This window comes from Triturus cristatus, chromosome 12, assembly GCF_964204655.1.
Source record: "Triturus cristatus chromosome 12, aTriCri1.1, whole genome shotgun sequence".
NCBI lineage: Eukaryota > Metazoa > Chordata > Amphibia > Caudata > Salamandridae > Triturus > Triturus cristatus.
Genome location: NC_140595.1, coordinates 609,046,183 through 609,072,328, shown reverse-complemented (window position 1 = coordinate 609,072,328; position 26,146 = coordinate 609,046,183). Strand labels below are relative to the sequence as shown.

General features: G+C 49.9%; 1 protein-coding gene across 1 annotated transcript in view; it reads left to right on the top strand.

The window, feature by feature from the left end:
* Positions 1-730: 730 nt before the first annotated feature.
* Positions 731-26,146, top strand: part of LOC146776379 (mitochondrial inner membrane m-AAA protease component AFG3L1-like) — a 327,798-nt gene continuing 302,382 nt past the window's right edge. The window contains exon 1 of the mRNA XM_085639724.1: positions 731-1,115. Coding sequence (XP_085495850.1) covers positions 999-1,115 — 117 coding nt within the window. The 5' untranslated portion in view covers positions 731-998. The remainder of the gene's footprint in view (positions 1,116-26,146) is intronic.

The window sequence follows — 26,146 nt, the reverse complement described above, 5'->3', positions numbered from 1 at the left end:
ATAAAGAGATTAGTAGAGCGTGTCTAGAAATAAATACATATATATTTGATATACATACCTGTGTGGTGTCCTTTCAGTTGGTAATTCAAGAGATTATAAGGTAAAACAAGCTGCTTTACATTCCTCTGAGACTTAGCCTGAAGGCTGCTCTCCACAGCTACCACTAGGATAGCTTTCTTTAAAAGGTTGTCTTAAACCTATCTACCATAGGAGTCGAATTGGAGTGGTGCAAGGTGGCCACTATAACTAGTGACCAGCATATGCCAGGCCAACTTCTCACAGGAATCTAGACACAGGGAGAGTCACAGACTGAGAATGCCCCTTTAAAAATGATAACAATATACCATATTACAGTAACAACATGGCATAAGCATGTGGATAAGAATTACACTAAATGGCATTAGCAATTGCTTGAGAATTACACTAAACACTGCAGTAAAGAAATGAGCAGTGAAGAACTACACGAACTGTACAAACTTTCACGTTCTACCGGTCGCATTCGGGAATGTCTAAAAGCGAAGGACCTCTGGCGCTAGTAGCTGCCCTGAGCGCGCCTGTACAGAAGTAAAACTATAAAAAAAAATTTAATGAAGCAATAACACCTATCAGAGGATAATTCAACCATGGAGAATATGTTGCACTCTGTAACAGCGTAGCACCAGGGCGGGCGGCAGGTTAGGAGCGGCAGAGCCTGTTTTCCGCACTGGCACTTGTTTGGTCAGCTTTTCACGCCAGTTTCTTGAGTGAATGACATTGAATACAAGCAACACTTGCCATGCCATTTACTTGCATAAGGTGCACGATGGAGTGATGCGAAGGAGTACGAAATAGGTGAACTTGCATAAGCATGCGACCGGTGGGACTACGATGCTCTGACAGGAAGATGAACCAGTGACTGGTGGGCCCGGGTCTGCAAAGGTAGCACGAGTGGAAGGTGGGGCTGGAGTTGGTGGACCTGACCCTGCAGTCTGGCGGCACGAAGCCCTGCTGGAGCTGTCATGAGTTACCGGTTTAGGTGGCTAGTGGCCTCCAGTGCTAGGGCTATACGGCTGCCCCTGGCGTCTCCTCTCCTGAGCGGCCGTGGCGGGCTGGTTCAGTCGCTTAGGACAAGACAGGTGAGCGTGGCTACTGTTAAGATGTTGAAACGTGGGTGTTTAATGTGGGGGCGGGCCCCGGGGGTAAGGGTGTGATGATGTATTCGGGACAGAATACCTCGCACCCCTGGGCAGGGCGTTAATGTGAGGCTGGGGGCCCTCTTTGAAGTGTAACGGGCACAGCTGCCCACATTTTCTGTTTTCTTATTTGTGAATTTTATGAGTTTTCATTATGCCTTAGTGTGACATTTCAGTGCTGTATTGTGACACAGAAGTAGAGCAAAATGGTTATGTCCACGTAATGAGATAAATTACAGGAATTGAACCCTTTGTTGGATGTAATGTTTTAGAAATCGCCTTGGCACTGTTTAAAAGCCCAGAAGTGCATATGAACAACATCGACTTGGAATTTTAAAGGGGTGGGGTGCCTGATACCAAAGGAATGGTGTTTTTGAGATCGGACGTTAGTAGTTTGTGCCCCATTCCCCGAAAATTGCCCACTAACTGATGCAGTATGGTGACCCAGAACTCGAAGGCTTTCACACAGCAGAGGTATTCCGTAGGTGACAGAACCAAAGACAGTAGCTTTAAAAAGTAGAACTGTTCCACGGGGAACACAGAGCCAAGATTCTGCTTTTACACAGTAGAACTATTCCATTGTTTCACAGAACCACAGACTTTAGCTTTACACATCAGAATGATTCCACAGGCGATCCAGAACCTACAGCTCTGGCTTTATATTGCAGAACTATTTATTCCACAGGTGACACAGAACTTAAGACTCTGGTTTTACACAGCAGAACTGTTCCACAGGTGATGTATAACCACAGACTCTGATTGTACACAGCAGAACTGTTCCACAGGTGAGGTATTTTTTTAAAAACATACTTTATTGAGGACCTTAACAGCACATCTAATGCAAAGATTGATACAGAAGGTCTTTTGTTCTTGGTACAGTTTCTACAGGAACATTGCGCGAGTCTACTATACAGTGGCCAAATATCACGACAGAAAATGAACTACATGTACTTCCGAATAATAGCTATGAGTTCAAACAATCGTGAATTAGTGTTGCATAAATGTCAATAACATCAAGCATATATATATTTTCAATTAACTAAAACAATCCGAACTATGTCCCCTCCGACCCGTATCCCACCCACCTGTACTCCTTGTCTGACTATGCTAATTCCTATAGTAGCCTAAGGGGACTGTGAAAGTATTTCTAGGGGACCTACATTACCCATGGACTGCAGTAAATAGCCTAGGGTTTGGGAGGTTCGGGTCGATTGGTCCTAAATCAGCATCGTGACTCAGGGTGTTGGGGTACACTGGGGTACACTGTGGGTCAAGTAATTCGAAGTCATGTAGCATAATATCCCATTCCATGGAGATGGGTTGTTTTCGCAATCCTTTCTCTTCCTCCCTCCGTAGGGCTGCGCTCTCTGCTTTCCCCCATTGTATCATGTCCTCCTGCCAGCTGGGTAACGTCGGGCATCTGGGGGATTTCCACCTCATGGTGAGGGCTCTTACTGCCAGTATGAGGGCCAAATCTAAGAATCTTAGTTGTACTTTCTGTGCACTTGTGCGTCTACGAAGGCCAATGAGGCAAGCCAGGGCGCCATCTTGAACAGAAAGACGTGTGACCTCGCCTATGGACTGACAAACGCCTCTCCAGTAGTCCTGGAGGCGGGGGCAGGACCATAGCATATGAATGAAGTCTGCATCGTCCCCTTTACAACGGGGGCAGCAATGGTGTGCCTCAGTGAACATACGATGGATTCTCTGTGGGGTGAGATATGACCTATGAAGGACCATTGTGTGAATGAATTTCAGTATGGCATTACGGGATACTCGTTTAGGGTGTTCAAGCATGCTCTTCCAGGCTTTATCTGCGATTTCTGTATCTGTATCTTCTGACCATTTTGTTCTGAGGGATGGAAGTGTGACTGCAGCGTGAGCCCGTATACCCGTGTATATCCATCTGACTATGTGTTCCCCATATAGTATAAGAGGTGGACTAAGTCGTGCTGTGGTGGTTCTCTGCGGGGCCCATGTGTTCTTAATGTAATGGGAAACTGCAGCATGAAATAGTATAAATGTGTTGGTGCACCTGTAACATGTAGAAAAGATTTGTGATCAAGGATATTGCCATCTCCAAAGAAAGCCCCGACATCATTTACTCCCGTTTCTGTGCAGGCGTGGATCCTGGCCCTCGTAAGCCTGCCCTGCGGTGTGGGAATACCCAATAAGGGGATGTTCGTTGAGTATGGAGTCACTGTAGAGGTATATGATAATGCCTTCTTTCAGCACTGTAGTGCCGTCCTCAGCAGGGGAGAGCTTTCTGCAGGGATTTTGATGTTAGGCAGAAGTAGGGTGTGCAGTGTGCCCCGGTCTAGGTCTCTAGGTGTATATCCAATTTCTTGCAAATTAATCCCTGCCGTCCAATAAGACAGCCATTGGAGCTGGCTAGCATAATAATATGCTCTGAAGTCGGGTACTCCCAGGCCTCCTCTATGAGGCTCTAATTGGAGTTTCTGTAGGCTTACTCTCCTACGGCCTGTCCACCCCCCAATGAGTTCTACTAATATAGCATTCAGGGTATTAAAAATAGACTGCGGGGCTACGATAGATAAGTTCACAAAGTAATATAATAAGCGAGGAAGCATCACCATCTTCGAGATGGCAATGCGCCCCATCACCGACAGGGGCAGTGAAGTCCAGAAAGCCACACTAGCTCTAAGGGCTGTTATGGCCTTCACTAGGTTGCCGTCGAGTTGATCTGTCTGCATTCTGTATACTTGGATGCCTAAGTATTTGAAGGTGGTTGGGGCCACTGGCAGGGTGTACGTGCCAGATCGGAGGTCGTCTGGGTATGGTATTTCCTGGAAAAAAAAGGCCAAAGATTTCCTCGGATTTATAGCAAGGCCTGAGACCTGTATACAGGTGAGGTATAACCACAGACTCTGGTTATACACAGAACTGTTCCTTGGGTGACGTATTACCACAGACTCTGGTTGGACACAGTAGAACTGTTCTGCGGGTGACTTGTAGCCACAGACTCTGATTTTACACAGCAGAACATTGTCAAACCAAACAGCCTTCACTCTTATTAAGCTTCCTTCCCTACCCCCATAGGAAAAAGTGGGAGAGGCGAGAAGAGGAATTGCTGTATCGTCCAACTTCAGACGCTTTCCTCTTTCTCTACACTTGAATGCCACATTGGGGTTGGATTCCCAACCTCTCCAACCCATTCATTTTGCAAAGCAGGTTTCAAGATAGCGCATCCAGAGGTTTAAATATTATCTCCCCCTCCTGCATTTGTACATGATTTGTTCCGCAATTATTTTTTAGCACAGCTGCCTACTGCTATGTTCCTCTGAGTTCTTCCTCACTTTTTCACTTCATCATTACATTAAATTACCTGCTTAATTTTTCCAACGAGCACCCCACCAGTGTTAACTTAGGTCACCAGCCACTAAAGTGCAGGGCTGCATGATTTGCGGTGCTGCAAGTGCAGAACCTCAGGCACAGAGAGCTCTAAAGCAATCTGGCTATTGAGGTTGTTCAGAATCATACCACGATCTGAAATGCTGCTGCAGACACCTGGGCTCTGATGTGCTGCAGAGTTTCCCAGTGCTTAGGTACTGTACGGTCCAATCATACGGGGAGGGCAGGGGTCCAAATGGCGTTTAATCACTTTGTGTACCCCTGCAGTGAGCAGTACACTGGCACATTAAATTTTAGCCGGTGAGATTGTCAGGGGAGCTTATGACAGGAGAGTCATCGCTGTAACATTCTTTCCGCACTGCAACTTCTTGCCTTTTTTGTGAATCAATATCCATGATTAAAAATCACCATATAGTTCTTTTTTAAACCTATGTTATTTTATCAAAACATACAGAATATACCTAGAAGTAAAGAAAAAACATGGTATAGCCTTGTGTCCATTCCCTCCCCCGTCAAGGTCCAGGGTAATCTATTTGTTAGTGGAGCTCATGGTGTGTCTTATGCATCTCCCTCTCCGGGCATAACGTCACTGGTTCCCTCCACAAACCACCCACCTCCCCCCTGTGGTGACAAGTATCGCTCCGTTGATCTCCATCTCTAGGTCCAAGAGGTGGACCTGCTTGTCATGTGACTCAAGTGTGATCCTTCAGTGGTGTTCCCTGCCCCCTCACACCCTCCAGTGTTTCCGGGATGAACCCTTTGGCCACATAGATTAGCTTCTCTAGTACAGATTGTGTGAAATCGAGGTCCCTTGTATGGCTCGTCTTTCATAGACATAGGCTGGGTCATTTCCCAACATCTATGCCACCATTCAGTGAGAACCACCAGGTGTGCCACTCTGTAGTGGGATGTGATATCTGGTATAGCCAAGCTTCCTTCAAAGGGGGACTTGTAGAATTTTGTAAGGGTGATCCTGGGCGGTCTGGAATCCCAGAGGAAGCGTCGCAGGATTTCATTCAAACGTGTGAAAAATGTCTGAGGTACAGAATAGGGGTCGTTTTGTTGTTGGTAGAGTAGTCTAGGGTGCCCTAACATTTTTAGGTAGCCGATCTGCCGATGAGCGGGAGTGTAGACCAGAAGTTGAGGTCTGCCTGCAGTTTGGTCACTAGCGCTTTCAAATTATCTTTCCAGGCTTGATGGCTATTTTCGGTGATGTATACATATCGTTCTATTTTTTAAGCTGTTGATTTCATCGAGGTAAGCCAAAGCATTTCAAAGTCTGCTGTATTTAGAATGTGAATTCCATCACAATTCTAGAAAGGCTTAAAGCAAGTCCTAGAAGGTAATTTAAATCACAACCAATCCATTGAGGGTTAGTCCCTCATAGAGCTGAACATTAACATTATCTATTTTTTTTTCTTTTCCATCAAAACCGTTACAACGATTATCATGCCTGGGCCACAGTGCAATGTATGTCACTAAGCTGAATAAATGAACAAGGCAACACCAGCAGACAGTGTGAGACGCAAAACCTCAACAAACCGCTTAGTTTTAATAGTGTGACAAAGTTGGGTCCTTGCAGTGATGCAGTGAAAATGACTAAATGTGTTAGTCTAATCTGACGTGTGGTACTTGGTAGGACTCCATGGAAGATTGAATAAGGAGCCCTCTGCCTTTGTTGAAAAAAGCAATGCCACCTCTTTCCTTTCTTGACACAGGGTGATTTGGAATATACTGTGCTTTTTAGGTATATCATTTGCCAAGATCCTTTGATTTTGCTAGAAATATTTGTATAGGTGCTTTCTGTCAGCCCTGTACATACTTTCTCACAATTTACTTAAGCCCACCTTACCATATGGGTCATCCTAGTCCACTCCAGTCCTTTCTCTGTGAGTGACTGCATTCTACCAAAGCGCTATGTCCCGACTCTCACTAAAAGCAGCCCCTGTCAGTGCCAGGGACTTTGGAAAGGTTGAATCTTACATTGTTTTAGCTTTGTAAGGGCCCAGCAGTTTCTCAACACTGCTACCCTGCCCTTAGCACTATTAGCAGTGTGCTGCATCTTCACTGCTTGCTGCCACCTTCTTTGTAAAACCCCTTGCAGCGCAATCAAAACATAATTACAAAAACATTCAAAGACCTGTGAGTTTGCTTGTGTATGGAAGAATGATCGCCTCTTTTTAGGTCTCGCCTGCGAACACAGCGCGATCTATTGTTGCTGACTTGCCTCGGAAGTGGTACAGGAGATGGGCACGCGCAAGGCTTTTGGTGGATTTGAGCCGGTGTACGCGCACGTACAGCTATGCGGTGTGCACATCTCCTGTCCCCCTTCCGTCCACACAAGCCAGCTGCATGCAGTAACTGTGCCAACAAACACAACTAGCCGCCCCCAGCCAGTGCACGCGTACTCGATCAAACACACGCACCAGCCCCCGCGGTACAACTGAGCCCCACTCACCGGGCTCTTTTGTGGCTGCTACAGGCTCCTTCTCAGGACTCCCCTGGTCTAATCTCCTCCGCCTCACATGACATGGCACACGCGGGGCTTCCCTCACTCATGGGAGCCCCGCACTTGCATCGGCGGCCTCTGCCGCCACTTCTTATCCAGGGCTTCTCATTACTTCTGCCGCCACCGCGGGGCTCTCCCTCAGGCATGGGAGCCCCGCGTCACCACTTCTCCTCTCGGTCAGCCACTCCGTGGGCGCGGGCTTCCTGCGGAAGGCGGAAGTCCCACCCCACGACAGGCATGACGCCGCCTGACTTCCGGTTTCTGCGCCGAATCGGGCCGGCGGCGGTGAGACCTTCACTCCAGATTCAGCCAGCAGGGTCGGAGCACTGGCGCAGAGAAAGCACTATAGCATGCAACTGGCTTTCTGCAGCCCTGCAGGCCTTTGACAGGCATCAATCAGCCTGCCAGACAATCTGCTGGTTCCTCCAGAGGGCCTGCACGCGCCACTGACTGGCACAGCGTGAGCAGCTCCTATCTAGTCACCCGCTGTCAAACTTGCAAAAAAAAGCGCTTGATTTCTCCTTGCCGAAGCCCCTTGCCCCAACCACTCCCGGAGCTTAGTCAGCCACAACCAGGTCATTAAGATTGGGGATGGGGGAAGGGGAGAATGAGCTTCAGATTTTCCAACACTCACGCTGGGATATAAAATAAAAGTACTTTTTACGAGGGCAGGGCGCATGAGGAGGCTTAAGGGGCAGTGAAAAGGGCGAGGAATTTAGATTGGTAAGGGTACTAATCAAGTGAAAACACAGTATTTTGTAAGCTTACCCGCAATTTGAAGACTTTGGAAACAGACAAAGGGAGTGTGTGTGCGTTTTTGCGTATGGGAAAAGTTGTGGTGAAATCCGACCTATACCTCACCATACAAGACTGAAAGCACTTGTACCCAACCATTTACAAGAAAAGAAATGTTTTAAGGGGTATAACACTCAACCCCCCACGCTAAAACCACCCCTGACCACAGCAGCGCTGTTTGTGTCAGCATGCAACACATTCCCCACTGTACCCTCACCGGATGATAGCACATTGCTTCCAGGCCTAGGGCTGGACATGGGCCAGAGAAAGGGAATGTGGCCTCAAGCTAGTGCTGCTATATAGGACATGCCACCGGTTTATGCAGCCTTTCCTTTCACACTCTGTACTGCTGGGAGATTGTCACATAGTTCACTTTACTGTTCTTTCTTTGACTGCGAAGTGTGAGGGGTTTGTAAACCCAAGACCCATGTTAAACAAGCATATGCAATGCAATAGGTCTCGCATTTTAGAAACAATGACCTATTGGCATTGTAACTGACAATGCCTTTTATTATAGCAGGTTTTTAAACATAAAAAGGCATTGTCATTTACAATGCCAATAACTGAAAATCTTTCAATTGCGAGACCTATTGCATAGCAAATGCTTGTTGTAAATGTTTCTGTAATAAAAATTTACAAACACGGACAAAGCCAATAGGCTGGCTGCAATGCCAGACCTGCTGGCTTTGCAAGTGCTTATTTTCATAGTTTTGTTGTCGGATATGGGAACCACCCGCCTTCATAAAGATACTCCAATGTGCCCTTCATCATCAGTGGTGTGAAGTGGGGGCTTTTGCCTCTATGTGACTCCCAAACCTGGTGTTCCTCTGTCTATAGCTGCTTTTTAGGTCTCGCCTGACCGAGCGCATGCGCTGGTCTGGCGAGACTTATTGAGAGGGCTCCAAAAAGTGCTACCAGGCCACCCTAGAGCTACAGTGCACGTGCGCGGGCGCGCGCGCCGTGCTTTACCGCGGTAACTTTCACTTTCGTGCCCAGGTTGGCCCCGCTATTTGATATATAGTTTCCTCAGAAAAGGCGCTTCATGCGTGAGTTACCGTTCAGGTCTTCTTCGTTCTTGTGTTAAATTCAGGCCTTTAAAAAACTCTTTCTATTTAGGTCTCGCCTGACCCAGTGCATGCGCTGGTATGGCGAGACTTATTGAGAGGGCTCCAAAAAGTGCTACCAGGCCAGCCTAGAGCTACAGTGCATGTGCGCGCGCCGCGCTTTACCGCGATTACTTTTACTTGCACGGCCGCTTGGCATAGCCAATAAGTCTCGCTTTTGGGACCTTCTAAGTATTTAGTTATGCAACTGTTGCATGGCTAAACACTTACAAGGTACCAAAGGCGAGACCTATTGGCTATGCCAATGCTTGTTATTGGTGTATACATATCTTCTTTTGTGCCCATTCCCCCCGGTCCAGTGCAGAGGTCTCCTTCCTTGTCCTCTGAACATGTATAGCATTTGGATGTACTTCCAAAGCTGTATATGTAGGAGTTGGCATGCTGAGTAGTAGAATGTATGATATACGAGACTTCTAACATGAGACAGTTGCACTTTTAGTAGGAGATGGACTCTAGCAGGAACACAAGTAGCACTTTATGATGTGCATTTGAAGAACAGACCATGTTCAAGTATGTTTTATAGTTATCTTAGAGGCATCTGATGTATCTGATGCATGTGGATAATGATTTCAACTGTGGCTATGAGAATAATCTAACAATAAAGCAAAACCATTGATACATAAAGAAATGTAAAGGTATGCTGTAGAAGGATCTTAAGAAGAAGGCTGTCCTAAACTGATGCTGGTAGACCAACAAGTGGAACTGTTGATGAATCTATTTGTTATAGCCGTTTGGTTTTGTATTGTGAAATTGCTAGACACACATGTTTGTTTTGTATACTTGCTGGGCGTTGACTAAACAGGAAGCAAGAGCTGCATGTGTGTAGCCACAAGCAGATTGCTGCACATTAATTGTGTTAGCTTTGAGTGTGGCTGCATACATTAAGTTAGTGATTTAGTTAAGAGTTTGCTAACAGCAGATGTGGCTGCTTTTTCTTTTGTGTGAAACAGTGTATCTATGTGAGATTCCCAGATTTAGGGACAAGTAACGATGGACAGGTGGTTTTGGGTAAAATAGCCCCCCCCCCCCCCCCCCGATTAGAGAAGAAACAAATTGGGGAAGAAAAGAAATATTTATCCTTACCCAACGCACATACAAATTGCTTATGTAACGTTTTTGACCTAAACCAGCAGCTAATGGCCCCAGAATTCCCATTATTCCGTAATCAAAATATATAATTTTACAGAACATGTGGATAGTAGGTTACTATTCAGATGATGGTTTTATATCTTTAAAAAATCGGCAATCCGTTTAAATGGTAGTCAACGTTAAGGAGGCTTGTTGATGTTAGTTTGCTTGGAATTAAATGTAAGATTAAATACATTGGAATCAAAATCACCCTGGACTATCACCATTTTTATTGATCTGCACGTTATTCATCAGCAACTTGCTTTGGTGAATGTATATCAAAATGCTAAAAGTAACAACTTTGAGGCAGAGTTGAAACATTTGCAAATCTATCTGATGATCTGGATATCCAGAAAGCTGATTGAATTCTGAGGGAGATCTAAATATAACATTAGATCTTAAAGAACTTGAAGACTTCTTACAGAACTGATACCAGCCTAAGGCCTCCCCCTCCCCCAACCCCCCTAGCGGAATTCCTATCAGTGTAGTCTTCCCTGCTGACTGAAAAAATGGGGAAAGTCTTCTTAGATCTTCAGTTGCTTCATACGAATGGTCAGTTGTTGAGTGACTATCCACAGGCACATGCTTAACAAGCATTGGCATAGCCAATAGGTCTCACCTTTGGGACCCAATGCCAATGTGTTAAAGTTATGTTGTAGAAAAGTGTGGCTGCTGTCTAGCATATCGAAAAAGTGTAATAAAAAAAAAAAAAATGCGTTGGTTCCTCTGGTCCACTTGGTAAATGGAGAGCCTGACATTGTCCTTCTGGCTTCTGCTTATGTCACAGTTCACTGGTGTACATTAGTGTAAAAATTGGTGGTGCAACAGCGAAATAAAATATTGTCTGTTACATTGGATTGTGGCTGTTCTTGCCCAAATAATAAGTCGCCATCATTGTTTGTTTATTATTTAATTCATGTATTTTAAACTTGTGAAACCTGGCAAGACTTTTTCGGTGAACTCATGAAGTCTACTGCACATACCATTTGGCTTTACACCTTATCCATGGCCACTGCAATTGTGTGACGGAAGAGGACCAAATTATGTGGCAGGGTTGCACAAATTATGCAGCAAGAAAAGGCAAATTATGCAGCATAATTCGGCACATTTTATCATAGTTTTACTTCAATATTTGTACACCTGGCAATAGTGTCTGGGAATCGGGTGCACTTTATTAGTTACAATTTAACACCCAAATACAGCAATAAGTAAATTAAAAATGGCAGTCAAATCTAGCGAAAAGCATTCCGGTGCATGCGCAGGAATCAGAGTCGCTATAGTTTTGGTAACTTTTCATCCGTTTGAAACATAAAAATGTGTTTTTATTACAATCTGCAGATGATGGCTGACGTGGCAAATGCGGCAAATACAACATTATGCAAAAATCGGCATGGCAGCAGAATCACATAATTCCAGTGGCCCTGACCTTACCCACTACCATCCTTTTCAAGGGCAGAGTTAAGGAGGCATAGCTGGGGAAGAGGGGAGAGAAAGGCCCTGACGTGAAATAGGGGTGCAGAGAGGGATCGCAGGGGAAATGAGGGAGGGAGAAAGAAGGAGTAGCAGCGTCTGGGTGTCAGAGAGAGGGATAGTAGACGGGCGAGGAGAGAGAAGAGTACTCTCCCACTGTGACATGGAGAGCAGGAGCGTGGGATAGTAGATGGGATGTTAGAGAGAGAATTTGAGAAAGGGATAATTAGTAATAGAGAGACAAAAGAAACAAAAGGGTTAGATTAGATAGAATGAGAGGGTGAGAGGGAGAACAGTATAAAGTTGATGTGATAGAGGGAGAAAGGGGTAGCAGAGAGGATGGAGAGAGAGAGAGACAGAGAGAGACAGAGAGAGAGACAGAGTGAGCGGCGAGGGGTAGATGGAATGGGAGAGAGAGGCATAGATGGTGGACGGCAGGAGCCGCGAGAGAAAGAGGACAGAGAAAGAGGGGAGCGGAGAAAAAGAAAAGCAGACTGTTACTGTCAAAGGAAGGAAGGACAGATGGATTAGCGGAGGGCAGAGAGAAAGAGAAGAGGACAGTGAGTGAAGGCAGGGGGGGGTCTGACAGAGAGAGCCTGGCAGATGAGCTGGGAGAGAGGGTGAGAGGGACGGCAGGATGGGAGAGAGAGAGGGTGAGAGGGACGGCAGGATGTGAGAGAGATGGCAAGATGGGAGAGAGAGGGTGAGAGAGATGGCAGGATGGGAGAGAGAGGGTGAGGGAGATGGCAGGATGGGAGAGAGAGAGGGTGAGAGAGATGGCAGGATGGGAGAGAGAGAGTGAGAGATGGCAGGATGGGAGAGCGAGGGTGAGAGAGATGGCACGGTGGGAGAGAGAGGGTGAGAGAGATGGCACGGTGTGAGAGAGATGGCAGGGTGGGTGAGAGAGGGTGAGGGAGACGGCAGGATGGGAGAGGGTATCAGACAGACAGCGAGGGAGTGGTAGGAGCCACCGGCGGACAGGAGCGGGAGAAGCAGTGACACTGTTACAGACAGAGCGAGGGAAGGAGGGAGAGGGTGACGAGAGGGAGGAACGGCCGCGATTACTGACACTTCAGGAGAGAGAATGAGAGAGAGAGAGAGAGAATGAGAGAGAGAGAGAGAATGAGAGAGAGAGAGAATGAGAGAGAGAGAGAATGAGAATGAATGTCAACAAAGGATGGGAGGGCATGAAGAAAGGAGACGCTTGCAGAGGTGACAGGGAGAGAAGAATAGAGACAGCCATTGGGGAAGGGCCAGAGACAGAGGGCACTGGGAGAGAAAGGCGACATTGACAGGGAGAGAGAGCCTTGAAGGAAACACAGCTCAGCGACCGCTGCTCTATTTTAGGAAGAGTCTTGCGCTGTCAAATAGACGCAGGCAGCACAAGGAGCGTCTGTGATCGCTGAGCTGGTTTGCGAGATTTGATGATGGTTACTATCTATCTATCTCTTTCATTGTCCTTGAGTTGATACTCCCTGGTTAACACAGTTTATACCCTGAAGCTTGAGGTACAATACCCAAAACACCACTCAGTGCGATACTCTGAGTCACTCATATCATAATCTGATGAAAAAAGATTTAGTTGGCGGGGTTATGAACCATCTAAGCTGGTATGCACAAATAATGTTAGTTGTGGATTGCTTTCAGCGACAATTGATTAGTGATCAGATCACTTCTCACGTGGGTTGCACTCCTGGCAACAGGCATAATCTTTGGTTTGACAAAGCATGTAAAGCATTAAAAAGAGCAAAACAAAAATCAGACTTCAAGGATGTTAGGAAGGGGAAGCAAGCATTAGCAAAGCCTACAGGTCTTGCCCAAGCGAGAGCGATTGGCTGTGCCAATATGTTGTAGTCATGTTGTACACCAGCATGGCTAAAAGTTAGTGAGTGGAGTGTTGTGGAGAGACTAGAGGGTCAGAGTAGAGTGGAGTAGCATAGTGTCGTGCAGTGGCATACAGGGTGTTGCGTGTCGTAGATTGCTATAGATCGGATTTGATTGTCATAGAGTGGAGTGGCATAGAGTGGAGTAGTGTGTCATAGTACAGAATGGAGTGGCATAGAGGGAGCTGAGTAGAGTGTCGTATAGTGGAGTGGTGTTTGTAGAGTGCTATAGAGAGGAGTGCAGTGGCCTAGAGTGAAGTGGCATAAAATACAGTGGTGCAGAGTGGTGTGGCGTAGAGTGCATTGGTTTTGAGTTTAGTGGTGTAGAGAGCAGTAACGTAGAGTAGGTTGTTGTGGAGTGGAGTGGAGTGGTGCAGGGTAAAGTACAGAGGTACAGAGTAGAGTGGCATAGTGTGCAGCGGTGTGGAATGCAGTGGTGCGGAATATATTATAGTGGCGTAGAGTGGAGCAGAGAGCCGTGGCACAGATTATAGTGGGGCAGAGTAGAAAAGAATGGTTTAGAGCTGGATGGCGTAGAGAAGTGTTTAGTTCAGTGGCAGTGGCGTTCAAGTGCAGTCTTGTAGAGTGCAGTGGCATAGAGTGGTGCAGAGTAGAGTGGCACAGGGTAGACTAGAGTGGTGTAGAGTGCAGTAACGGATAGCTCTATGGTGTAGATTGTTGCAGAGTATAGTGATGTAAAGTGCAGTGGTGAAGAGTAGTTGGCATAGAGTGCATTGGTTTTGAGTAGAGAGGGGTTGAGTGCATTGGCGTTGAGTACAGTGGTTTAGAGTGGAGTAGGGCACAGTAGAGTGGTGCAGAGTAGAGTGGCGTAAAGTGGAGTGGCACAGGGTGGAATTCAGCGGCTTAGAGTGTATTGGGGTAGAGTAGATTGTTTCTGAGGGGAGTGGTGCCGGGTAGGGTGCAGTGGTATAGAGAAGTGGCGTTGAGTGCAGCAGCGCAGCGTGGAGTGCAGTGGTGTAGAGAATATTGTTTCAGAGTAGAGTGAAGTGGAGTTCAGTGGTGCAGGATAGAGTGCATTGGCGTAGAGTGGAGTGGCATAGTGGTGTAGAGTGCAGTGACCTATAGAGCAATGGTGTAGAGTGTTGCAGAGTATAGTGACATAGAGTGCAGAGTAGTTGGCATAGAGCGCATTGGTTTTTAGTAAAGTGATGTTAAGGGCGTTTGCATAGTGTACAATGGTTTAGAGTAGAGTGGCATAGGGCACAGTAGAGTAGAGTGCCTTAGAGTAGAAGGGGGTAAAGGGGAGTGGCGCAGGGTGGAATACAGTGGCTTAGAGTGCAGTGGCATAGATTCGATTTTTCAGGGTAGGGTGCAGTGGCGTAGAGTGCAGCATCATAGTGGAGTGGTGCAGAGTGGAGTAGTGACGTAGAGAAGATTCTTTCAGAGTAGAGTGAAGTGGAGCAGCGTAGAGTGCAGTTGTGCAGGATAGAGTGCATTGACGTAGAGTGCAGTGGCATGGATTGCAGTAGTGTACAGTAGAGTGGAGCAGTGCAGAGTAGACTGTTGGAGAGTGCAGTGTTGCAGAGGGCAGTAGAGTGGAGTGGCGTAGAGCGCATTGGTTTAGAGTGCTGTGGTGAAGAGTAAAGTGCCGTTAAGTGCAATGGTGTAGAGCAGAGTGGCGTATGCTGCAATGGCTTAGAGTGTTGCACAGTATAGTGGCATACAGTGCAGAGTAGATTAGAGTAGAGTGCAGTGGCGTAGTAAAATGTGATTTTGAGCAACGTGGCGTTGAGTGCAATAACACAGAATGGAGTGGCATTGGGTAGATTGCAGTGGTGTAGAGTAGAGTGCACTGTCATAGAGTGCACTGTTGCAGAGTCGATTAGAGTGGATTGGTGTATAGTGCATTGGCATAGAGTGCAGTAAAGTGATGCAGAGTAGAGTTCAGTGGTGGAGATTGCAGTGCTGTAGAGGGAAGTAGTGCAGGGTAGAGTGTAGTAATGTAAAGTTCAGTGCCAGAGTGCAGTGTTGCAGAATAGACTGTCGGCGAGTGCAGTTGTGTATAGTAGCATTGCGTGCATTGGTGTGAAGTGTAGTGTGGTGTTGAGAACAGTGGCGTAGAGTACAGTGGAACAGAGTAAAATAGAGTGGCGTAGAGTGCAGTGGCCTATAGTGTTGTAGAGTATAAGCGTAACGTGCAGTGGTGCAGATTAGATTGGAGTCGAGTGCAGTGGCGTCGAGTAGATTGATTCAGACTAGAGTGGAGTGGTGCACGGTAGAGTACAGTGGCGTAGAGTGGCTCAGAGTGGATTAGAGTGGATTTACATTGAGTGCACTGGTGTTGAGTGGTGTAGAGTACAATGGCATGGAGTTTTGCAGTGGCATAGAGTGGAGTGGCGAAGAGCGCAATGGTGCCTAGTAGTGTAAAGTACATGGTGCAGAGTGAAGTGGCTTGGAGTAGAGTGGGGTAGAGTAGAGTGCAGTGACGCAGTGTGGAGTGGTGCAAAGTAGACTGCAGTGGTGTGGAGTGGGTAAAGTGACCTATGCATGGTGTGGTAGCATGCTGCCATTACAAACAACCCCTCTTCAATTGAAATGACCATAACAATTGCATAGACATACAGTTTTATTGATAAGAGTATATAGCGCACAAATGATAATGTGTGGAAATTGCTTCACCAAATGTATTGATTTGTTTGATCGTATTACAATATTTGTTTTCACCACAGTTCAGAATTACCCTAAAATGTGCTTCCTTTGTGCTTTTCTAATTTATTCTGTAAATGAATTGTGCAGATATTTCAGACATTTAAATTTTGTTGTGCGCTAGAAACAAATATCATACAGCCTTCCTCAAACACACTCCAAGTAGCCAGCATGATTGTCACACAAATCATCTCACTTTAAAGTCAGAGAAAGATAAGTAAACACCAAGCTCCCTGGAAGACAGAGTCTGACATTTGACCTCTGTCTTTGAATGCCCAGCAAATGTGACCAAATAAGAACAAGATTTAAAGGCCTGTTTACAGAAATTCAGTACAGGTGAAAGCATACAATCAGTAGGGTTTCGGAACGGAATGGACAAACTCAAGCTGGACAGCCTAAAACATATAGAGCCAGGAAAAAGAAATCAAGCAAATGTGAGGTACAAAGCAATGGGCGGAATGCATTCCCAGGAAAGCTTTCCGAATATCCCCACGATGTTGTTAGCAAAACAGACAACTGTGCTGTCTGGTAGGCTTCAACCTAAAATTTAACCGAATATTAAACCCTGTATGGAAAAAACAGTAGTGGTGCTAGACCATAAAAACTAAAAGTTTAGTTTAAAAAAAAAAAAGAAAAATTGGAAAGAGATGCTCCATACTGTACGATGGTGGATCCTGGTTTGTCCTGGCACAATATACATATGGCTATCCAATCACTTCATTGAACAATGGAGTGTAACATCCATTAATCCATATATTTCCAATATCTTCTCTCCCATAATGGGGGTTTGGAGCCTCCTAGGCAGATGCCTACTTGTATAACTATAAAAGCGGCCTCTAAAACATATAACTTTATGAACCTCTTATGAGCAGCCCGCTGTGATTGTTTTCTTGCTTTTGTGTAACGGAAAAACCCTGGTTGTCGGCTCAACACTTGTACCTATTCTGTAGATGGATTATCTTGAGTGAAACAATTCCCTATTCTTGCAAGGGTGCTGAAATCAAACCCTTAAAAAAATAGAGATGATCCTGCATCTTAATATTTCATCTCATTAATAGATGTTTCCAATAATATTTTTCTTTTCTTAATTTGTTCAGAGAAGTTTAAATGATTGGTGTGCTAAAAAGTGCTTGATGCCCTTAACAACAAACAGGATTTCAGTAGGACCAATCCACAGTGGGCCAGTGCTCTTGTAGCTGGGTATGGCTCAATGATTTACGTGTCCAAGCGTCGTTATTTTGGTCCACATTACAAAGATTGTGCATTCCACAAGGGATTTTGGTAATTTTACAACTGTTTATGTTAAAATAATGGGGCTATACAGGAGGAATTGAATAATGGGAGATTAACCGATGACATGACAATCATAAATGCTTAAAAACAGGCCTTCTTGTTGGCTCCCAAAAATGTTCTATTCATTTTTGGCCAATCTTCCACCCACATTTGCTAAATCACATTCTTTTTCTCGCAAAGTTTAACTTTTTCAAATTGGACGCTCCGTTTTTGTTGATGATCCAGTCCTAAATCTCAGTAGGATTTCATAGGAAAATGTATGCTCTAAAAATAAACTGTGATACCAACAAACCGAGAATAAACATCAACAAAACATTTTTTTTGCTGTGGTCATAAATATGCCATAGGCTCTTAGAGCTTAGCACTGATTTTCCACATCTGTCTGTTCCTGGTATTCACAGCGGAGGAAAACAAAGACGGGTTTCGAGACAACTTTGCTCTTTTTCAATATCATACATAAGGGTTATCAATTGGCCCTCTTTTTTAAAAGCTCTTCCCGGTAAGGTTGTACCAATGGTGCCATATGGTTGTGATATTTTAATGCTGGATGATCGATTTAAAGTATTCCGAAGCTGAGGGCATTGTATTGAAAAAGTATTGCTCCCATCCTTGGCAGTGATACAAACCATTAGGTTAGAGTTGGAACTATGCTCTTGAGATATACTAGCAAAAGTCAGGTGCTGAACGTTTTAATAAATCTAAAGGAATTTGATCAGGATCTTTCTCGGGGGGCGTGGCTTGGATGCCGAAGGGAATGGCGGAGTGAGCTCGGAGCTCCGCGCCCGATCCCCACGAGAATCCTGAAAAACTACACGAAATCCGGCGCGAACAGTGCTACTGAAGCGGCGCTGTGCGTGGGGAAGGTGGCGGCACTACACAGGACGTCCACCGGTACTGCTTCCAGGGTAATCGGCCTGCTGAGGAGAGCGGAGGGTCCAGCGAGTAACGTGGCCTAAAATGGCGGCCGCGGCCACGGACCAGCACAAGTGAAAGAGGCCTGGACCGCGGAGCCCCCGTAGGACCAAACACAGAGCGTGAAGACCCAACCGGGATTGCCCTGAACACGGGTGCCGAGTGGAGCCGAGGTCCTGAACGCAGCGGGAACGGACTGCGAGGGCGGCTGATCGACCGTCGGGGGGCGGGAATTACACCGGCGGCCACCCTGAAGCCCAGCGACTGACGGCGCTGCAGGTCGAGGCAGCGGGGAGATAACCTGGGAGGACGGCGGTCGGCGGGCCCCGGCCGAAGCTCCGTAGAGGGACTGACGCCTCAGCCGGCCGAGCGACGGGACAACGGATCCGCGACCCAGGCAGCGGTGACCCTGAAGGAGCTGGCGAAGGGCTCCGGCGGATACGCGGTGAGAGGGGCGGCCCGCGCTATCAGCGACACGAAGGAGGTGAGAGGCCTGGGGCCCCGAAGAGTGTGTCCATACCCCTGGGGGTGCTTACAGGGTCCGCGGGAGCACCAGCTGACGGAGGCCTGAGTGGGGGAGAGACCTGGGGCCCTACGGGCGCTGCAGCTACTGCACCAGGACTCGACCGGCGCGGGAGCGGCTGGATGCGGCGGCGGGGGGGTGCCGGATTGCGCCTTCTCTGAGTGGCGGAGCTCCCAGCGTGGGCTCGAGCAGTGAGCTGCGAGAGGGGACTGCTGGACGGAGGACGAGCACCCTGACGGCTGGGATCTGCATCATACAGCCCTTGAAAGGTCGGTTGGCTGTGGCTATGAGGCCAGCACCGGGTGTGCGAGAGGAGGCACCCGCTAAGGAGTGGGCCCTGAGGGGGTGCGCTGCTGGAGCTGGGCTGCGATTGTCCACGCGCTTGGAGGGCACACCTCGCGGTGACGCGGAGCGGCCTACGAGTAAGTAGAGCCCCTGAGACGAGAGAGGCCAGCATCGCAACGGGACTGGGGGTTGGCGGTCGGCGCCCTGGCGCACCCCTGTGAGCTCTAGGGGAGTCCTGCTAGGAGGACGACACCCGGGCTGCGGGAAGACCGCGACCGACTGGCGCGCCTGCATGATGGGCAAGCCTAGGGCTAGAGGAGGGGAAGTAGCGCCCGGATCGGAGGTGCAAGACGGAGCCACCCAGAGCCCCGCAGACTTGCAGCAGTTGCGGGACTGTATCCTGGAGGCCATAGCGGCCACGAAAGATGCATTGCAGCAGGACATAGCCCAAGTGGCGTCTGGCTTGGCGATCCTGCGAGCGGACCATGGGAAACTAAAGGACAGAGTTAAAACTACAGAAGACACGTTGCAGGAACTGATGCCGGCACACAAGTCCCTGGAGGGGCGGTTGGGCAATGCGTTAGACCGCCTACAGTCCTGGAGCGGAGGACGCTGAAAACTGCAGTAGGCGTAACAATGTTCGCTTAGTGGGTCTGCCGGAAAAAAAAGAAGGGGGCGACATGGTGGGGTACCTGGACGCTTGGCTGCGATCAGAAGTGGCTCCGGAGGGACTCTCGCCCTTCTTTACACTGGAGCGGGCGCACCGTGTGCCGGCAAGACCCCCCAAGCCGGGCCAACCACCGCGCCCAGTGGTGATGAAGCTGCTGCACTACAAGGACAGGGACTGGCTTCTGCAGCGAGCCAGGGAGGCGGGCCCATTTCAAGTGGATCACAGTAACGTCACAATGTTCCCGGATTACACATTTGAAACCCAAAAATTGCGTGCCTCCTTCTTACCACTCAAACGAGCGCTGAGAACGGAGGGGATACAGTACTCGCTCCTCTTCCCGGCCAAGCTGCGAGTCGTAGTAGACAACAAGACGCTCTTCTTCCCCACGTCGGCGGACGCCTGGGCGAGGTGGGACGTTTACAAGGCAGGGACTGATGGGGCGAGATCCCGAGCCACAGAGGAGCAAAGGTTGCAGCCAGTGCGGAAATCGCGGAGGCTCCGGCAGCGGAGTTAGAGAGCTGGAAAACCCACAGAATCGCAAACAGAAGAGGAGAGGAGAGCGGCTCTGCAAGCGGTGGTGGAACTGTCGGGAACTGTAGCGACCCAGGCAACCCGCGGGTCGGGCTCGGAAAGCCACGTCACGAGCTTGGAAACGGACCAGTCAGAACCCCGGGACCTCGGGAGAAATTGTTGAAGGCTGATGGAGAAGCCCTGCCAGGCAGCCAGGGCGAGGGGGCCGGGGAGCCGGCTCTTCCCGAGGATGACGCATGTAGCAGAACTGTTCGGATTTTCGTGAGTGACAATGGGGGATTGGGGAGCGGGGGAACGGGATTGTGGTTGCCGCCTTTGGTGCCGGGTTACACCCTAGAGGCCCATAAGGCCACCGCAGTGCAGACTGCGGCTTAGGTGGGCGGTTGAGCAAGTTTGCTCTTCCTTAGTTTGGATGGGAGCTGCTTTTTCGAAGTTAGGTCCTGTTCTGGGGGGGATGGGGCCGAGAGTAGTTGGGGGGACTCAAGGCGGGGAAGTTGGAGGGGGGGAAACGGTTTTTTCAGGGGAGGGGTGGGACAGTGTCACCGACCGCGACTGGACATGGAGGGGTGTTGCAACTTGGCCTCTGACATGGGACTATGGCTAATGCTGGAATGGTGAAATGTGTGACATGGAATGTACGGGGACTCCACACCATGGCAAGGAGGCATAAGATTCACGCTTATCTGGTGCGCAGGGGTGTTCAGATCGCGCTCTTACAGGAGACGCACTTAACGAAGCAAGAGGGCATTGCGCTGCTGTGTAGGTGGAGAGGGCAATTATTTAACACCACGTACTCCGCTTTTGCGAGGGGAACTCTGATTTGGATACAAGCGGGGACCCCCTTCCAAGTAGGTAGGCACACAATAGATCCGGAGGGTAGGTATGTGGCTGTTGAGGGCAAACTCAGGGGCCGGGACATCGTGCTATGTAGTGTATATGCACCTAATATGGACCAAGGGCCGTACTTCTCGTAACTTTCCGGAGTGCTGGCCGGTTACCTGACGGGTCCTATTCTGCTGGGAGGGGACTTTAACTCCATAGTAGACCCTGCACTTGATAGGTCCCATCTGCCTTTAGAGACGTCCCCGGTACACCGGCTAGCGAAGCGTAGGCTCGAATGGCAGGGGAGGTGGGGCCTGGAGGATGCTTGGAGGGCACAACACCCAACAACGAGGGACTACTCATATTACTCAACAATGCATGACCTCCATGTTAGGCTGGATGCTTTTTTGTGCTCCCCGGCCGTGCTCCAGACAGTAGCACACACAGAGTATTTAAACCGAACGTTATCCGACCATAACCCTTTACTACTGACGCTAGACTGGATGACCGAGATCTCCAGGGTCCCAACGTGGCAGCTGAGGCCTGATACACTAGATGAACCACCATACCGGGAGGCACTCGGTGAGAGGATTACTCAATACTTTAACGAGAATAGCGGGTCCACGGCGACCAGAGCGATGGAGTGGGACGCTTTCAAGATAGTTGTCAGGGGACATTGTATAGGGAAATATGCCGGAGTGCGCAAGACTCTGTTGGAGGACGTAGACAAGGCGGAGGGGAAGTTACGGGCTGTTGAAGTGGCGCGGCCTGGTCGCCCCGAGCTCCAGGAGGCAGTTTGCGAGGCTAGAGAGGCGGTGGCGATTGAAGTGGAGAGGCTCCGCAGCTTCGACTACAAGAATTATATGACGAGAACACACGCAGAGGGGGACAAAGCGGGAACGCTGCTGGCTTGGCTGGCCAACCCCACTAAACGTAACCAACCGATCTTGGCCATAGAGAGGAGGGGAGGCGGCATGGTCACGGCCCAGATGGATATACTGGATAGTTTGTGCTCGTACTATGGGACGCTTTACAAAAGCGCGTTGGAGGGGCTGGAGGGGGACATTGACGTCTTTCTGAAGGGGCTGCAGCTGCCACGACTCGATCAGGAAGACGCGGAGGCCTTAGGCAAAGACATAGACCTAGCGGAAATCAGGGGGGCAGTGAAACTAATGGCTCGGAACAAAACCCCGGGCCTGGACGGCTTGCCCATAGAATTTTATGGTAGATATCTGGATCAACTGGCCCCGAGGCTCCAGGAGGTGTACAAGGAGGCCAAGAATAGGGGTAGACTACCACAATCCATGTGCGAGGCACTGATGATCCCACTGCTGAAGTCGGGAAGGGAGGGAACGGACCCCGCTTCTTATAGGCCACTATCAATGCTGACGACGGACTATAAAATCCTGAGCACCATATTGGCGACCAGACTGCTGCGGCACATGCCGAGACTGGTTCATGCTGACCAGTCGGGGTTCATTCCTGCGAGGAACACCACCGCTAACATCCGCCGACTCATCCGCTTGCTGGGGGACCCGCTGGAGGGCGCACGAGTACCACTTGTGTTATCAATCGACATAGAGAAGGCATTCGATAGCCTGGAGTGGGATTACCTGTACAGAGCCATGAAGCGTTTTGGCCTCGGTGAAGGATACATCGGTTGGACAAAGGTCCTATATGCCTCAGCAGTGGCAAGGGTGCGGGTAGGATCCCTCGTATCGAGTCAGTACCAAGTGTGCCGGGGCACCAGACGGGGTGCTCTCTTTCCCCGCTGTTGTTTGCGCTGGCAATAGAGCCCCTCGCGGCGGAGGCCAGAACGGGCCGTTACTACAGGGGGTTGGATTATAGAGGGACCCCGCAACTTATCTCACTTTATGCAGATGATCTGCTCCTGTTCTTGGAGGACGCCGCGGACGCGCTGGATGGCGCGGGGAGGCTTCTTGCGAGATTTGGCAGAATCTCTGGGCTACAAGTAAACTGGTCCAAGACCTGTTTGTTCCCGCTGCGCCAGGGCGAACCGCGGCCTGCGGTCCGACCACTGCTCAACTGGGAGCCTAGTTGCCTTAAATACCTCGGAGTACATATATACCATTCTGCCGTAGATATGCTGGAGGGCAACGTGGGGCGCTGTATACGAGCACTGAAGGGTAGCATGTCCTTTTGTGCCACACTCCCGCTCTCGGTAACGGGACGAATCTCATTACTGAAAATGATAGCGTTGCCACGTCTCTTATACTATTTCCGCACGCTCCCGGTGTGGATACCGGGCTCTATTTTCCGGCAGCTGCGATCATTATTAGTCTCGTTCCTCTGGGGCACGGGAGGGCGCAGAATTGCGATGGCGACTCTGACCCGGCCAAAGGATGAGGGGGGCCTAGCGGTCCCAGACTTTGAGTTTTACTATCTGGCGGCGCAGCTACAGATCTTTACACAGGAGGTGGCAAGAGTATACGGGGGGCCGGAGCAAGATAGGGAGGGAGGCACCCCTCGCCATGTGCTGGCGTATATTACGCTGCAGCAGAGGCTGGTTGTCGGAGACCTGTCCCTGGAGGAACAGACGTTCCGGCAATGCTGGAACCGTTCGCAGCGTCGAGCGGGAGTGCGGCGCCCGTATGCGCCGGAGATACCGCTGGGAATGGTGACGGCGCTCCCGCACGGAGGAGATTGGTCGGGATTGCAGGTGTGGGAGGAGGCGGGTCTCCAAATGTTAGGCGACTTGTACGAGGAGGGAGCGCTGATCCCTTATCAAACTCTGCAGGAGCGGTTTGATCTTCCGAGGGGAGATTATCTGGTGACGGGAGCGATGCAGGCGCACTGGGGAGAGGGGCTCCTGGAGCCTACTACATCTGCGGCTTGCCAATACACCATGATGTCTGCTGGCACCTACAAAGCAGTGGCTTGCCTGTACTCCAGAATGATGCGCGAAACCTTACAGCCGATGGCGGCGCTGAAGGCGAAATGGGAGCTGGATATACAAACCGAGATCCCTGACACCACGTGGGCGGGTATAGTGAGGAGGGCCAGGAAGAGCACCAGGAACGCACGCTTCCAGTTGATACCCTTTTATATCCTCCACAGGGCCTACCTCACACCAGGTAAAATTGGAAAATATTTTGGAGTGGAGGATGCGGCGTGCCCTAGATGCGGCGCCATAGGAGCAGAGCTAGGGCATATGCTATGGGACTGCCCTCACCTGAGCGAATACTGGAGGGAAGTGGGCGGGACGCTGGCTGAGGTAACGGACAGGGAATTGCAATACACCAAGGCGGTCTGTGTCCTGCACTGGTTTCCTCATACGCCCAAGAACAAGACCACAAGTAAATTTATTGATATGGGCCTCCTCTTGGCAAAGCGGGAAGTGACGAGACTCTGGAAGTCGAAGGTGGGCTCCACACATGGGAGGTGGATTAAGGAACTGCAGGAATGGGCGGCGAGTGAAAGTACACTTAGATACCAACTGGCAAATCGTAGGGCTGATGATAGGGCACTAGAGGCGGCCACAGAGTGGGAAGTGTTGGTGCAGGCCCTGCGCAACAGCGTGGTGGAGGAGGAAGAGGCGCCCTCTGATCCTGTTGCTGCTCCCCGGAATGTCCCAACCACACACAGTAGATAGTCATTTACTTCTGACACGCACCCCAGACTACATATTGAGGCCGAGAACAGTCGTAGGCGAGGGCACTGGAGGGTGGAGGGGGAGGGGGCTGGGGGATAGGGACTGGGGAGGGGGAGTGACTGGGTGGGGGAGAAGGGGGGAGGAAACTTCAAAGCGGAACGCAGACATTCTATCATGTTATCAGCGAATGTACAGGTTGAAATATGGTTCAGTATAATGACCTACATGTTACCGCTGCCCGGCCTCCGGGATGCGGGCTCATAAGCTGTGTACGGACGCCTCATGGCCACGTAAGGAAACGGCACTGGCATTTGGGGTGCACGGTCATTATGTATGTGAGCTGCTTATCATATTCTGCAATAAAAACGGTTTAAAAATAAATAAAGGGGGATCATACCTTGCGGAGCAAACATCGCGCCACGCCAAATCTCTTTCCTGGCTCCAGGGCTCCAGGGCTGGGGGACAGAGAGTCGCCAGTAGTCTCCCTCGCCGCCTCCCACCACATCGAGGCCGCAGTGGAGGAGGACTACAGTCCCCAGCAGCCCTCCAGTACCCGCCCACATCCGCCGGAAAGCGCGCCGGAGGCGCTACTTCAGCAGAGGTTCCCCCGGTGGAGCGGGGGGATCATACCTTGCGGAGCAAACATCGCGCCACGCCAAATCTCTTTCCTGGCTCCAGGGCTCCAGGGCTGGGGGACAGAGAGTCGCCAGTAGTCTCCCTCGCCGCCTCCCACCACATCGAGGCCGCAGTGGAGGAGGACTACAGTCCCCAGCAGCCCTCCAGTACCCGCCCACATCCGCCGGAAAGCGCGCCGGAGGCGCTACTTCAGCAGAGGTTCCCCCGGTGGAGCGGGGGGGATCATACCTTGCGGAGCAAACATCGCGCCACGCCAAATCTCTTTCCTGGCTCCAGGGCTCCAGGGCTGGGGGACAGAGAGTCGCCAGTAGTCTCCCTCGCCGCCTCCCACCACATCGAGGCCGCAGTGGAGGAGGACTACAGTCCCCAGCAGCCCTCCAGTACCCGCCCACATCCGCCGGAAAGCGCGCCGGAGGCGCTACTTCAGCAGAGGTTCCCCCGGTGGAGCGGGGGGGATCATACCTTGCGGAGCAAACATCGCGCCACGCCAAATCTCTTTCCTGGCTCCAGGGCTCCAGGGCTGGGGGACAGAGAGTCGCCAGTAGTCTCCCTCGCCGCCTCCCACCACATCGAGGCCGCAGTGGAGGAGGACTACAGTCCCCAGCAGCCCTCCAGTACCCGCCCACATCCGCCGGAAAGCGCGCCGGAGGCGCTACTTCAGCAGAGGTTCCCCCGGTGGAGCGGGGGGGATCATACCTTGCGGAGCAAACATCGCGCCACGCCAAATCTCTTTCCTGGCTC